The sequence below is a fragment of the Hypomesus transpacificus genome, chromosome 7 (genome assembly GCF_021917145.1).
Source record: "Hypomesus transpacificus isolate Combined female chromosome 7, fHypTra1, whole genome shotgun sequence".
In the NCBI taxonomy this organism is placed as follows: Eukaryota; Metazoa; Chordata; class Actinopteri; order Osmeriformes; family Osmeridae; genus Hypomesus; species Hypomesus transpacificus.
The window spans coordinates 7,257,351-7,272,350 of NC_061066.1; the positions used below are offsets into that span (position 1 = coordinate 7,257,351).

General features: G+C 48.8%; 1 protein-coding gene across 1 annotated transcript in view; it reads left to right on the forward strand.

Annotated features, from left to right (window-relative positions):
- LOC124469785 (PDZ domain-containing RING finger protein 4-like) overlaps positions 1-7,776 on the forward strand; it is a 21,704-nt gene extending 13,928 nt beyond the window's left edge. The window contains exons 3-8 of the mRNA XM_047023281.1: positions 1,626-1,724; positions 3,802-3,864; positions 4,513-4,614; positions 4,790-4,873; positions 4,999-6,000; positions 6,134-7,776. Coding sequence (XP_046879237.1) covers positions 1,626-1,724; positions 3,802-3,864; positions 4,513-4,614; positions 4,790-4,873; positions 4,999-6,000; positions 6,134-6,706 — 1,923 coding nt within the window. The 3' untranslated portion in view covers positions 6,707-7,776. The remainder of the gene's footprint in view (positions 1-1,625; positions 1,725-3,801; positions 3,865-4,512; positions 4,615-4,789; positions 4,874-4,998; positions 6,001-6,133) is intronic.
- Positions 7,777-15,000: the final 7,224 nt, after the last annotated feature.

Sequence of the window (15,000 nt, forward strand, 5' to 3'; positions counted from 1 at the left end):
GTGTGTGTCTGTGTCTGTGTCTGTGTCTGTGTCTGTGTCTGTGTGTGTGTGTGTGTGTGTCTGTGTCTGTGTGTGTCTGTGTCTGTGTGTGTCTGTGTGTGTGTGTGTGTCTGTGTGTGTCTGTGTCTCTGTCTGTGTGTGTGTGTCTGTGTGTGTGTGTCTGTGTGTGTGTGTGTGTCTGTGTCTGTGTCTGTGTGTGTGTGTGTGTGTCTGTGTAAGGGCTTATGTGGGTGACGGCAAGTAACTACCAAGTGTGTTTGTGATCAAGAGATAGGAGTGGATCTGTTTTGTGCGTGTGTAAATGTTTGTGTCTTGTGTGTCTGTGTGTGTATGTGTGTGTGAATGTGTGTGTCAGTGTGTGTGTGTGTGTGTGTGTGTGTGACGGGAAGCTGATGTGGTGTGACGGGAGTCACATGTGTCAGTGGATCTTCCTGTAATGGGAAGCTCTTCTCACTGGATGGCATTCAGGGTTATTAGGCTTCCTCCTTCACCAGCTGTGACTCCTTGTGAGTGTGTGTGTGCGTGTGTGTGTGTGTGTGCATACTGTTCACTCTGCATGTCGTACACTGCACATACAGACAGCCCGATGGGAAATCTCTCGTGACCCAACAGAGAGTTTCCAAGTCCCAGTCTCAGCTGCAATCACAGCCACAGCTCCCTGCCTGACCTCCAGGAGTGGGTCTCTGACCTCCATGACCTCTGAGTCCAGCTCATCAGATTCAGTTTCACATGATTAGGAGGGCAGCACGTAGGCTGCTGTGTTGCTGGGGGCTCACTGCACACAGTCATGTTGTATGTGCAGATCAGAAACATACGGATGATTAGAAGGTAGTGTCCTAGCTCTGGTCAGAACAGTGTGACCTATATACAGTATATATACTGTCAACCATCCTAATCTCTACAGTGGTGTGATCTCTCTCTCTACTAATCCACACAAACCAGGCTGGGATCAAACCAGCTAGCCAGCCAGTTAGCCAGCAAACCAACCAGCCTACCAGTCAGCAAAGTATCCAGCCAGCAAGATCGACTCCTGTGTGGTCCTACTGTACCAGCCTGCTCAGTGTAAATGAAGAGTGTTTACTGATGAGAGCCTGTGGAACAGGTTCCTCCTCCTGTGAGGAGAGCTTGGTGTTCTCAACAGTCACAGGTCACACAAACTAATTACTCCCCCCGTCACTCATCCTGCTTTGCTCTTTTCTGGCAGAAGACACATTTGAAATTGGGGCGAGCCAAACCCCCTCTCTGTTCTTTTTAGCCCCCTGCTGGGCACCCCCTCCCTCCCCCCCTTCCCCCACCACCACCTTACTGTAACATCACAAGACAGTCAAATGATTTTGGCGGAGCAGGTTAATAGAGATGATATCTCCTTCTCGGCTCCTGTCTGTCACTTCACACACTGTGGGATCAAACAACGCGGGACTTTGCTGCAGTTCTGGTCTAAATCCCGTGCGGGAGAGGGGGAGAGGAACCCCTTTAGCAAGCACGGCCAAGAGACACTCCCTGCTGAGACTGTTTTTGTTGTTAATTTTGATGTTGATATTTGATGTTGATATTTCTTTGCTGTGTGTGCATGTGATGCTGTGTGTGTGTGTGTGTGATACGTGTGTGTGTGTGTGTGTGTCTAGGAGGTGGAGCTACTCAGGCTCAACAGCCAGGAGAAGTTGGGTCTGACCTTGTGCTACAGGACTGATGATGAGGAGGACACAGCCATCTACGTTAGCCAGGTGAGACACACAGCTCTGAGCATCTGAGGATTTCATGTACACTCCCAATTGTGCAGAAAAAGATCAATGTATTGAAAATGCATTAAGCACTCATTTATAACAATGAGTCAACAAAGTATTCTCTTTTTCTTCTTGGAAAAGGCAGGCAGAGGTGGTTTTGGAACCAGTGATCTGTAGTGTTCAGCAGTCCTGGCTCAGCAGGGTGGGGTGTCTTCTTGGTCTGATGACAGACAGTTGAAGTAATGCTGGTGCTGGTGACCACATTCAGTCACATTAGTGCTGTCACTCACTTGGGTCTATGTTTAGCAGGACTGATACCTTGGTGCAGATCCCCTGCTGAGACTCTTTCCCTAACCCCCACTGCCTAACTCTAGGACACCTCCCTCCCCAGTCTCTCTTACCCCCCCCCCCCACACACACACACACACACACTGGGGGCTGAGACAGCACGGCTGACAAATCAAACATGGGACCCCACTGTTCCATTAGCTTTCTTCTAAGATGTAATTAAAAGATAATGTGAAGCCCCTTTTGGATAGGGATGGAGTAAGTCTAACTGAATTAGGAGAGGGTTAAGAACGGGGACTGTTTGGGAGTCGAACGCGGGCGGAGAGTAAACAGAGCATGGAGGAAGAGGAAGTCAAGGCTGAAATATGATTCCCTATCCTTCCAGTCCTCCCTATGTTCCTTCAGCTCCGACGTCTTTTTAATTGAGGATTTTAATGAGTCCACAGTGAAACCCTCCTCATGTCCTGTGGAGTGTAAAATGACACATTTACCCATCAGACGAGTGTCAAACATAGAGACAAAGAGGAGAGGATTCTTTACGCATCTCGCTACTTTAACTGAGAAAATCTCCTTCAGACACATCAGTCACCACCAGGCTCTCAGATCAGAATCAGATCCAGAATCAGATCCAGAATCAGATTAGAATCAGATCAGAATCAGAATTTGGTTTCTTCGCCATGTAACTCGCACAGCAAGAAGGTCTAGTATAGGAGTCGTGACTCGGAACCTGCTGGTTCTGTTCTGTCTGCCCATTGGTACAGGCTCTTACACTAGATTGGAGCCCAACTAGCCCAGCACATGCAGTACCAACACCAGGTACCCTAACCCCCTCACCAGATGGAAGCCACCACCTCACATCTATTTCTGTACCTCGGAAAAAGCATGGAAATGCTAATCAGCTTCGTTAATATGTATTTATGGATGTGTGTGTTTGTATGTGCGTGCGTGAGTTAGTGAAGCTCACATACTTGGGGGGGGGGGGTTCTATACAGTACATGGTTCTATACAGTACATGGTTCTATTCAGTACATGGCTCTGTACATTAGAGATGTGTGGGGTTGTGTTGGAGCCTATGCAGTAGTACTCCTCCTTGGGAAAACAGTGATGTTAGAGAGAGAAATGCATGATTGCGTTCAGGTCAGAACTGTCTGTGTGTGTGGCTTAATCTGGTGTGACAGTTTATAAGACTCAGTTTTTCCCCTTTCCCTGACTCCTCCGAATTGTTGTGATATTCTTCGGTCTGATGACAGCACCTGAATACATTTTGTTGATTGTGGGGGAAATATCATAGCCTGGGGGGGGGGAAAGGCTTGCCAATCATCACAAATAATAATTCATTACACGCTCACTGGAAATGAAACAGAATGGAGAAAACCAATAAATGTTTCAACACAATCATTCTTTTTTTTGTCTTTGCTCATGAAAGCTCAAGGCTGCCGGCTGGGAGATAGCTGGCTGTTTGTTGACAATAGAACATCAAAGTGTCATCCGAGTGGGCAGAGAGTCATCATGATGCCAACTGACAGGAGGGTTCGAACAGAATCAATCACGCTGTCAGAGCTCACACACTGCATCGCCTTGTTGTCGTTCAGTTAAACAGCCTCACGACGGCTGAACGTTTGCAGCGCTCTGAAAGCAATATAGTCACATTAAGAGCAGGGTCCCAGATGAGGGAGAGCGAGGGAGAGGTGGCGTGGAGGAGAATCTATTGTTTCTCCAGATAAGAGCGGCCGTGCCTCTGTTATCTACCTGCTGCCATCTGTACTGGAGTCTGTCTTCCTGTGTGTAGGTGGGAGCCAACAGCATCGCTGGCAGAGACGGACGGATCCGGGAGGGAGACAGGATCTTACAGGTGGGTAGTGGGAGGCCCCTCTCTGATGTGCCAGAAGCTTCTTTCAGTCTCAGTCTCCAGCCCAGCCTCTGTAGAAGCTGCAGCTCCACTGCCAGAGTTTGTGGTTTGTGTGTGCAGTGTGGTCTGTGTACGGTGTGGTTTGTGTGTGTGTGGTGTGTGTGGTGTGTGTGGTGTGGGTGGTGTGTGTGTGGTGTGTGTGTGTGTGTGGAAGTGGAAGGAGGGGGGGATAGAGCCCAGCATTACTGCTGCCCCTATTATCTTCCGTGTGACAGCCCCATTACTCTGCTGGAGGAGAGATGAACGCCAGCTGTCAGACAGCAGTTAATTGTGTGTTGTGTGTCTATGTCTGTGTATGTGTGTGTGGATGTGTGTGTACGTGTGTGTGTGCTCCTCAGTCTTCCATTGATGAACACTCAGCCCCTCAGTTCGCTGTAACGGATGTACAGTAAACCAGTGTGTGTGTGCATGTATGCGTTTGTATCCGTGGTGTGTGTCTCTGCGGTGCGTGTCTATGCAGCACGTGTCCATCTTGTTGTCTGTATGTACATACGTGGATGTGTAATTGAGCGTAGATCCGATCGCTGTGTCTCATCGCTTCCCTCAGAGTGATGTGTAAACAGTTCCCCATCATGGTGTGTGTCGTGTCAGATAAACGGCTGTGACGTGCAGGACAGAGAGGAGGCGGTGGCTCTGCTGAGCAGAGAAGACACCATGAGCATCATGCTACTGCTCACCAGGCCAGAGACACAGGTAGGAGGACATGCCAGAGGTCACACACCTGACCAACACACACACACTCATACACAGTACAGACACACACACACACACGCCACACAGACCAGCACGCCTACACACACGCACGCACTGAGGCACACATGCACACCCACGTGCACTGAGAGCGGGTCCTCTGGGTCCTGGGGGGCAGATGGAGGAGGTGTGGCTGGACCAGGAGCACAGGGACTTCCTGGAGGAGCTGAAGATGGAGATCCTTCAGGATCAGAGGAGAGGGGTGAGAGGCCAACCATGATCAAACCAAAACACAACGTTTGGTCAAGTTTATTTACTTCATAAGTGTATGTATCTTTCTGATTTCTTTCTTTCTAACTCTTCCTCTTTCTCCAACACTCTTCCCAGCTCCGGGATGGAGAGGAGGTGGAGGAGGACACGACCGACACAGCCACCTGCTCCTCGCTCCTCCAGGAGAAGGACAGTGGTCTGGGTCGCCTGGAGGACAGCTCTGAGCAGGAGCTCCAGCTTGCCCAGGTCTGCAGGCGGCCTGCCCAGGGCCTGAGGGCCCGGACGCGGAAAGAACATGGGCAGGGCGGTCGGGAGGAGACCCAGGGTGGCCACTCCTTCACCACAGCCCAGGGGAGGGACAGCGAATTGGGGAGACATGGGGGCGGGCTTGGGGTGGAGTGTGACCGTTTCCAGCAGCTCCTGGAGCTCAAGTGTCAGATCGGGAACAGCGGGGAGTGTGGCCTGTTCTACAGTAGACGCAGCACCATCGAGTGTAGCGTGACCGAGCCGAGAGGAGGAGGAGCAGGGGTGGAGCAGGAGCTGAGGATGCTGAACGAGGAGCTGAGGAGCATTGAGCTGGAGTGCCAGAGCATCATGCAGGCCCACCAGCTCCGTCAGACCCAGAAGGACCCCCCGTCCTCTCCCTCCCTCTCCCCAGGAAGGAGCCCCAGAGACGGGCTGCGGTGCCACGGTCGGCTGGCTGACATCCGGGAGCAGCCTGGTCTGGAGAAGGGCGACAGTGACAGGGTCAGGGACAAGGACAGCTCCAGCGCCTACCACACGGCCGACAGCGCCCGCTCCACGCCCCTGGGGGTGGAGATGTCCCCCAACCACTCCCTCCAGAGACACATCAGTCTGACCAATCAGAGGAACCTTCGCAGTACCCTGGCTCCCGCCCACACCCCGTCCCACCCCAGGCTAGACCCCTCCCCCGTCATCTCCAGCAGTCCGGACCAGAGCAACCCCTCCCCCTCAGAGTCAGACCCCGCCATGCCCGCGGACGACGAGCGCTGTGACAGGAAGGGGCGGAGCCGCGGGGGTCAGAGGGCGCCTCCCTACGCGTCGCCCTATCACACGGCCCCGCATCCCGGAGCCGCCTCACACAACAAGCAGCTACAGGTGGGTTTTGCCGCACGGCAGGTAACAACAGCTCCGAGCGGGTTATCAGTTGCGATTTCCAGAATATTCCACTGCGCTTAGTCTGGTCTCCTCCGTTACAGCAACACTGTCCTCTTTGTCTCTCCCTCTGCAGTCCTACATGCAGCTGCTCCAGCAGAGCTCGTCCCTGGACTACTCCCAGAGCCAGGTGAGTCTGCTCAGCCTGGGGGTGTGCCCAGCACCCCTGCACCGCCCTCCCCGCCCTGGGGAGCCCCGACTGGAGTGGAGGGTCAAAGTGCGCGCCGACGGCTCCCGCTACGTGGCCCGCAGGCCGGCGAGGGACCGCATCCTGAGGGAGAGGGCGCTGCGCATCAGGGAGGAGAGGAGCGGGGGCATGACCACGGACGACGACGCCATGAGCGAGATGAAGATGGGGCGCTACTGGAGCAAGGAGGAGAGGAAGCAGCAGCTGGCTCGAGCGAGGGAGCAGAGGAGGAGGCGGGAGCTGCTGCAGCGCAGCCTGAGGGAGGGCCCGGCCAGTGGGGCGGAGGGCAGGAAGGAGGTGAACATCGTGGAGCTGAGCCACAAGAAGATGATGAAGAGGAGGCACCGGAAGATCCTGGACAGCTGGATGACCATCCAGGAACTGATGAGTCACGGGGCTCGAAGCCCCGCCCCCGAGGGGGCCCGTGTCCACAACAACTTCCTGTCTGTCACCACGGTCTAGGCATGTCTGCTCATGAACAAACACACACCAACGTATACAGATTGTGTTTCCTGGACAGTCGATCACATGTTCAAGACAATGAAAAGGGTCTGTCTTCATGTTGGTCTGTAAAGCTTGATTATAGAGAACTGTGTTTGATTCTCTCTTCCCCTCAGTCGCTCTCTCATCGCCAGCTTAGCGGTACATGATGTATTTCGCCTCAATGTGGCGTTTTTTACGAAGGGAAAACAATATTTTTCACACTTTCACACAAGCTTTGTGACATTTTGTAATGTTTTTTTACATTGGGTGTGGATGTAATGTAAATGTTTTTGTAACTGCTTGTCTTAAGATTACTTGACCAAGTCTACGTTTCCTTTTGATAACACGACTTTGTAAACTACATCAGGATGATGATGAAGCCAGAATTGTAGTACGTGCATCCAGTTTCTATCTCGACAAAGAGATGAGTCTCTCTGTTCTCCTTTCTCTCTGTCAGCACGGCCAATAAGAGAGTGTAGACACAACAACCAGTATCCAGTCTGGCCATGTTACTTTCTGCCTCTCTCTGTCTCATTAAACTAGGTTGTGCTTTCAGCGTGAGTTTTCCTGGAAGCTTCAGAAAATGTGTCTGAGAATGTGTTACTGGATCCAGGCGGCTGAAACCCTACAAGGTGTGTCTGGTGCAGTTCTCTGCTCCCTGAGACACTTCACTCTTCAACAGTCTTACCTCAAAACACAGAATATCAGTTACAGCAGTCCGATCTGAAACGTTTTACGTATTTGTACAGTTTCAAAGCGTTTTTAATTTATTGAAAATGTATGACAAAAAATGATTCGGGATGATATGTTCCAAAAGATATTGCCTTGACATCTCTGAATTGCCAAAATGCAACAAGTTACTGTCTATAAGGTACTACATGTATATTTGTCTTTTTTCTTCAAAACGGTGCTTGCTTCTGTCCAGTTTCCTCCACTGTGAGAAGCCTTCCCACCCGGCCTCACTCTGAGACAGACAGGACAGTATGAAGTTGCTGAACCGCTGGTTCACGTATGCGGATTGTCATAACCATGCAAAAGAAACGTTCATAAATTACTGTTGGTATTCATATTCAAGAAACAGGAATGTTGAATACTTTAAGTTTGATTGCAACATACTGTATGGAGAGTGATTAGTCAGACACGGCTAGTCAGTACAGCTTCCCCTATTCATTTACGACATTCACAAGTTTGCAAGACCAAGTGAGAGACTGTTTGGGAGCGGAATGGCTTGTGTGAGTGGGCTGGGGGGAGGCTCCATTTAGCAACAGGCAACATCAAAGTCAGTCATACCACTAATTCAAAGTATAAGAAGCCATTGAGACCCAGTCTCCCTGTCAATCCACCCCCTGTCCACCCTCGAGTGAACGAGTGGGGGAATTAATGAGAGGTAAATCAAACGCGCCTCTAAAACACAAGGCCATTGCGCTTGTCATTACCTCAGGTGAGAACAGGACCCTCTGATTCTGACTTCCTGTTTGAAATCCCCCCCCCCCCCCCCCCCCCCCACACACCCCTCCACCCCCACCGCAGCTAGTCTGTCTGTCAGGAAAAGGGGAACAGAGGATTTATGAAAGATTAATTCCAGTGTGCACACCACAGATAATTGACTATCTGCATATGTATCTGTCACAGGGCTATGGACCAGCAGACCAGTCACACATATCTACCATGCTCCTATGAGCTCAAGGTTTGATAACAGACCCTGAGGAAAGCCAAACATTAGAAAATAGCATAACAAAGCTTCATCCACAAACTATCAGCAGTTGTATATCCAGGCTGTGAAGATGAATTAGGCATGTGGAGTCCTCGCTCATCTCCCAGCTCCTACAGATCCGGCTCATTCCCATTCCCTCTGCGGAGCAGGCCTGCGTATCTGCCTGCTTCCCTCCAGCCCCTTTAATCTGACTCCTCTTTGAAGCAGCGGAACATTCAGGTGTTCCACCCACAGCTCAGAGGAGGCACAGAGAACCGTGCCTGGCTAGGCTCTGTGGAACTGTGTGTGTGTGTGTGTTCTGGGTGTGTGTTCCGTCCGTGTGTTTGTGTGTCTGTCCTGTGTGAATGTTCAGTCTGTGTTTCTGTATGTGTGCGTGCGTACGTGCATGCATGTGTGTGCATGCATGGTGTGCATGTTTTTATCTGTTGTTTAAACATGGCTCTGTGTTTCGTACAAATCTGAGCAGGAACACAAATTGTTTATAATGATGTGAATTGAAGATGAAGCAGATGAAGTATATCCGACTGATTAAGGCGAGTTAATGGACAATGATTTTCCATTCATTAAGTCCGGCACATAGCCATCATTAGACTGCAGACAATGGTTCATTAGGAGTTTTAATCAACAACGGGAACATTTTTCACTCTGGTTTGTTCGTGACAAATAATTAGACTAGAAAGAACTCACTCATCCATCATTCAAATGTCAGATTGCATCAACGATGGCTTGCTCCTTCTCTGAATCCGAGGGGTCATTTGATGGATGTTTATCAACCCCATAAGCTTAGCCTACGTCATCTTTTCACAAAGAAATAATAATCGAATCGATGTGGCTCTGACATTGTAAGTACACATAAACATGCAATTGTTGTTTCATTCCTAATCCAGATCAAATGTAGGAATGAAGGATGTCTAGTCCATGCCGCCTCATCTCAGTCTGGAACATGTTCCTCACACAAAAACAGGGCTTTAATCCCCATTTACAACACTCTACCTTGTACCCTCTTAATCTCCCTCGTGTCTACTCGGACATTCCCTCCTGATAGTATTTCAGATGTATGTCCCTTTCTGTTTCATAAACACTTTGGTTCATTCTGCTTTCACAGCATTGTGGGATTTGTCTCTGAGTTCTGAGTCTTCTCCAAAGCACTCAGCCCCACCTCCCTGCTAATCTGGCCACTGCTGAGAGATCGTTGGTTGACTGACAAACTGGCTGACTGACTGCAGAAAAGCTGAAAGCACCTCAGTGTGGAACAGGGGAGCTGTGGAGAAGGACAACAATGGAGCTCCGTTCCCAGGCGTGGTGCCACCCCCCACCCCTCACCCCCCACCCCCCCACCCCCCTCCTCGCGCCAGCTCTGCTCCATTCACTCACCATGCAGTCTAATCCTGTAAAGAGCTGCAATTTCAGCATGAAGCAGGGAGTCAGAGGGAGTTCAAGCTGGGTTTCAAACCAGAACCCACTCTTGCTTAATGAGCTGGATGAAATATTCATCTCCCAAGCCATGGCAGAGTTAACAATTTAGATAATTGGAAAAGAATACCTAGGTTGGTTGAGGGGACAAAAAAAAAAGACTTTTACGGAAGAAACCATGCAGGGATGCTCCCAATAAATAAGGAAGTGAGAGAGGAAGGGAAAGGAGATGGTGGGAGGGAGGGAGGGAGGATGACAGAGATAGATAGTGTGGTGTGTGTCTGAAGAACAGAGAGGACTGTTCATGTCGTTTCATGAAAAGGAAGTTGTAAACCCTTCAAACCTGCCAGTTGGAAAGTGTCCAACCAACACAGTAAATCCAGCGCTGACTGGACGAGGGTGAAACAGAGCTGAGTGTGTGTCCTTCCTCTGTTGCTTCCAAGCTGACACGCCATAAACACAAACATTTTCATTTTGTCGTTTTTTAATCTCCTTACAGACACGAGGTATTCCATCTACACTGAATGATCACATGCGATGCCCTGCTCGGGGACAGACGACACAGCAGGGTGATGTTGCAGGAGATTTCGTAATCCTGGTGGCACCTGGGTTGACTGTTTTGTGTTGGCTGAACCCTTTGAAGTGTCTGTGCTCAGCTAGCTATTGATCTGACAGGCGCAGAAGGGGCAGACACACAGTGCTGTGTATCTCTTCTTAAAGAATGATGTCTTTCACGCCATATCTCTGCTACGTCTGGTGACTGTGGTTCTACTCTACTGGGGGGGGGGGGGGGGGGGTAGACATAACTCTTTCACAGCAATAAAAGTAGATGTGATTCTGTCTTTCTTTCCAGGGGAGAGATCGAGAAGGATGTAGGTGAAAGGCTTGTGCCAAAAGTGCTAAGCAGTACTGACCAACCATATGGCCCATCTCATTCCACCCTCTCTTCTCCAGGTGGTTCCATCCAATCTGCCTCTCTGGCCCAGTGGTCTGCACCGAGGTCCATTAGTCCTGATGAAAGCTGATTGATTTCATTGGCAGGAGGATGGAAGTAAAACAACCCTCAAGATGAGAACATAGTATGGCGTAGAGGGTGGGATGATCTTCCATAAAGGAGACCATGTGGTGCTCTCCTCCTCCAGGACAAGAGGAGAAGATGAGAGACTGATCCCGCTCTTGGTGATTGGTTTGGTCAACTGACTGAGTGGGTCTGGCCAGGCGATTGTGTATCCTGTTGATTGGTCCGGTGTGCTGATTGGACTGGTCTGCCAATTGGTGTAGCAAGACGATTGGTCGAGCCTACTGATTGTTCTGGCTTACTCATTGGTCTGCTCTGCTGATTGGTCTCATCAGTTGTGTATTCTAGCCTGTTGGCTGGTTGAGACAGCTGATTGGTTCATTTGTTCATCATTCAAGCCTGAATGCTGTTTTCACACCTAACGCGTAGCAAACTATTGCGGCAAATTAAGCAAATTTTAGCTTTACGTTCATTTGTGTTTATTCGCAAAAATTGTTACAGCCTACAGTTAGTTTTTCATGTCCGAAATGACTACTATAAACCAACAACTCTTGCCCTCCATTTATTTTAAAACGTCAGTGATATCTCAGCATTGATAAACTTTCTCGACACAGCGTCACGCAAATTCTCTGCAGAGAACTGAGAGGTGTTGAAATGCCAGTAGACTGGCACATTACCCTCCTTCTTCTCCTTCTCTTCCTCCTCACCCAACACAATCTGAATTCAGTCCCATTATGAAGTTTGTTTGGTCAACATCCCTTCACTCACTCTATCCTCTGTATGTATACACATACTTTCATGGAAAAACACAGAACAACTCATTCTCACCAAAACGTTTTGGTGATGCAACATGGAGAAAATCAGTTCTGAGGATGTCATGGTTCAAAGATTAATCAGCCCCGAGACTGGGTTAAACAAACAAAACAAACAAATAAAGAACATCAATAAAAACAGAGAGAGAGAGAGGGTGAGGTCGTCTATCTGACAGGATGACAAAGAGCTGAGATGTGTAACATTGATTAAACTCATAAACGCTATACACAGAAATGCTCTCCAAATGCCAGCCCAACAGCTAGTCAATAAAAACTAACTCAATATCTGTTACTGCCTACATTTTTCTTCCCCTCACTTTCTCAAACTGATCTTTGTCTTTAACAGTATAAACCAAGTTAAAACATTAAACAACACAGCAATGTCTCTATGTAATGATTTGGGGTCTACACCACTGATTTACAGTCTCAGTGTGTCTGCATGCATGTCAGTACCTGGTTTATGCTCTATCTGTCCTTCTCTTGTCTCATTCCCCAGGATTTTCGGTGGTTCAGTCTATAGATGTACCTCCAGGCCTCTCCATAATCATGTAATCCTTCCTTTTCACTAGATAGAGCCTTTCCTAATCCTTCACATCCATCCAGCTTCACCTCAGGCAGTCTGGCTCGCCTTAACCAATAGGACTACGAATCCCACAGTCCTTCATCACCCACAACTGTATGGAAGAAAGTCAAGGGAAGGAGATATAGACGTGGTAATTAACAGGATACCTCAGATACCGGGAAACGCACGCATACAATCGGCCACACACACCCACACACACACACACACACATCCCACACACACACACACACCCACACACACACACATCCCACACACACACACACCCACACACACAGGTATGTACACTTATTATAAAGCGCAGGGTTCTGTCCACGATGTCAACAACATATCATCTAAATGCAAATGGTTAATGGCTCCCCTGCTTCGTGTCCTCCTCCCTGAGGGCCCCGTGGTCCAGCGCTCCTGCTCGCTGTCCCCACGGTTACCAAGGTACAGATAACTGATAGTGCTGGGCTTACATCAAATATTTAAAGCTACATTATTAACCACCAGCTTCCCCTGTCACCAACCCAGGGGAGCTTGTTGTTGTTGTGGTTGTTGCATTACCTTGTCTGACTACACCAAGCTGAGCTCAAGCTGACATTGTAACGTATGTGTGTGTGTGTCTGTGTCTGTGTTTGTGTGTGTATGTGTTGTCAATCCCATCTGCTTCTCCATTAAACATGGCGAAGAGCCCTCCTTAATTACATTACAACTTCCATGCGAGCGTTTGACATTCTCTGACCTCGATACAGAATCATTTTTTTGCCGTTCAATAGAAACTCCAGGGAACGGCACTCATATCCAGATCCAGGGCAATTAGCCCGGCTAGGCCACGTCTCCACTGACTCCAACACCCTGCTCTGGGAGAAGCAGACAGACACGGTGATGGGTCCTGTCTGCACAAGCTGCAGCAGTAGCTTTGTGTGCCGAATATCACATCAGATTAGAACCTGAAAGTACTTAGATGAGAATTCTCAAATAGATTGGTTTTTAATGGGCATCCACTGAACCGGACTCCATATTCAACACACATTGAACTATGAATATTTAATGTATTCAATATTTCCAGAGTATGTTTTTTTGACAATGATGGATCACAGAGTAGGGTTCCCTCTTGAACTGGGCCTCGTTCATGCTCCACATAGGAACTTTCTTCTGCGGGTCTCATTCCACACAATTCCCTCGAGGAAAGATCTGCAGAGATCATAAACAACATGTATTGCTAAGTCTTTCAGACAAGTTTGACTTTGAAAGTACAGCATGTCATCACAACCCACTTTCTCCGCAGTTTATCTTGTTGCCAGCAAGTGCATCTGCCTGACATTGTTTTTTTTAAATGAAAATAGACTCTGCCAGATAGACAATGGCTTATACTCACTAACTGTGCGATTCTCAGTAACTGTGCAATTCTGTCTTGGAGGCATTTTCCCCTGAATAATCATTCTTACTCCCTGAAGTAATCATTAAATACTCTGGTCTGTCTGCAGGAAACTTGAAGGATAGACTTTGGGCTGATTACTTAAGTTCAGGTTCTCATGTTCATGGCTGCAGGGCACTAGTTTCTGATTATACTGAAACCCTCTCATCTGTAGCCTAGACTAAGAGAATAAGGTGTTCCAAGACAACCCTACTGACTGAAGCAGCAACAGCTAGTTAGGAAGGTGTTCTATGATGCGTGTGTGTTCCCTGTTGACGTGTGTGGAAGGAATGAGCAGCCATGGGGTGTACACACACAAACGACACACACACACACACACAAACATACATACTGCAGGGCCTACTGCACTGTGAAGCTGAGATCCCTCACAGCTACTGCGATGGATTCTCAGACGCGTCCGGCATTCCATTTCACTTGTGAAAAGAAACAACTGCATAAACAAGATACCTGGTGAAAGATTGTCAAATCAGCTTCGGTCTTTTCACACATGGAAACGCGTTTGTGTTCCATCTGCGGTTTTTGCGAACACTGATCGTCAAGGACAAATCAATTAGAGGAGCAGGAAGGCAGGCAGATGGTGGAGAAGGACAGGGATGGAGCCTCAGGTTAGAAACAGAAGATGACAGGCAGCAACTGTCAGGGGGAATCTCCATCCTGATCCCTCTCTCCTGTCACAGCCCGTCTCTCTGCCTCTGCCTGTTCCACAGCCGGGATGAAGGAGAGGGAACGCACACGTTACATACAGTCATGTGAATATTTCATCAACGGTTATCTAACTGAATCTATGGTTTTCATCATATACAACTGCCGGGTTTCACCGCCTGGTCTGTGAATGTTCCAGGTTCAAATGCATTCCTTCTTTAGATGACTGCGGACCTCAGAAAGGGAACCAGAAAGAGAAAGCTGAGTAAGCAGTGACATTTTAAAAAGGTTATTATTCACATTCTTCTGGGTTCAATTAAACCCTTTTGCTAATCTGCCAGCCAATCCTACAGTTCCAAGTCAACAATACATCAAAGCGGCTAACGAGGTGATTTGCCTCCTCTCTTCCACCCCCCTACTCCCCCTTCCCCCCCACCTCGCTGATGAAATAACGCTAACACGGTTAGCCTCAGTCTGCTTATCTGTCTCTACCAGGTCCATCGTTAGCTTGGGCAAATACATTAGTTCAAGGGTACCAGGCCTACGGACGGCCATAGTACCAATATCCTGAGGTAAGAGGAACGGGAGGAAGAGAAAGAGAAGGAGAGGAGGAGGAACAGGAAAAGGAGGAGAAGAGGAGAAGGATAAGGAGGAGGCCGTGGAGGACGAGG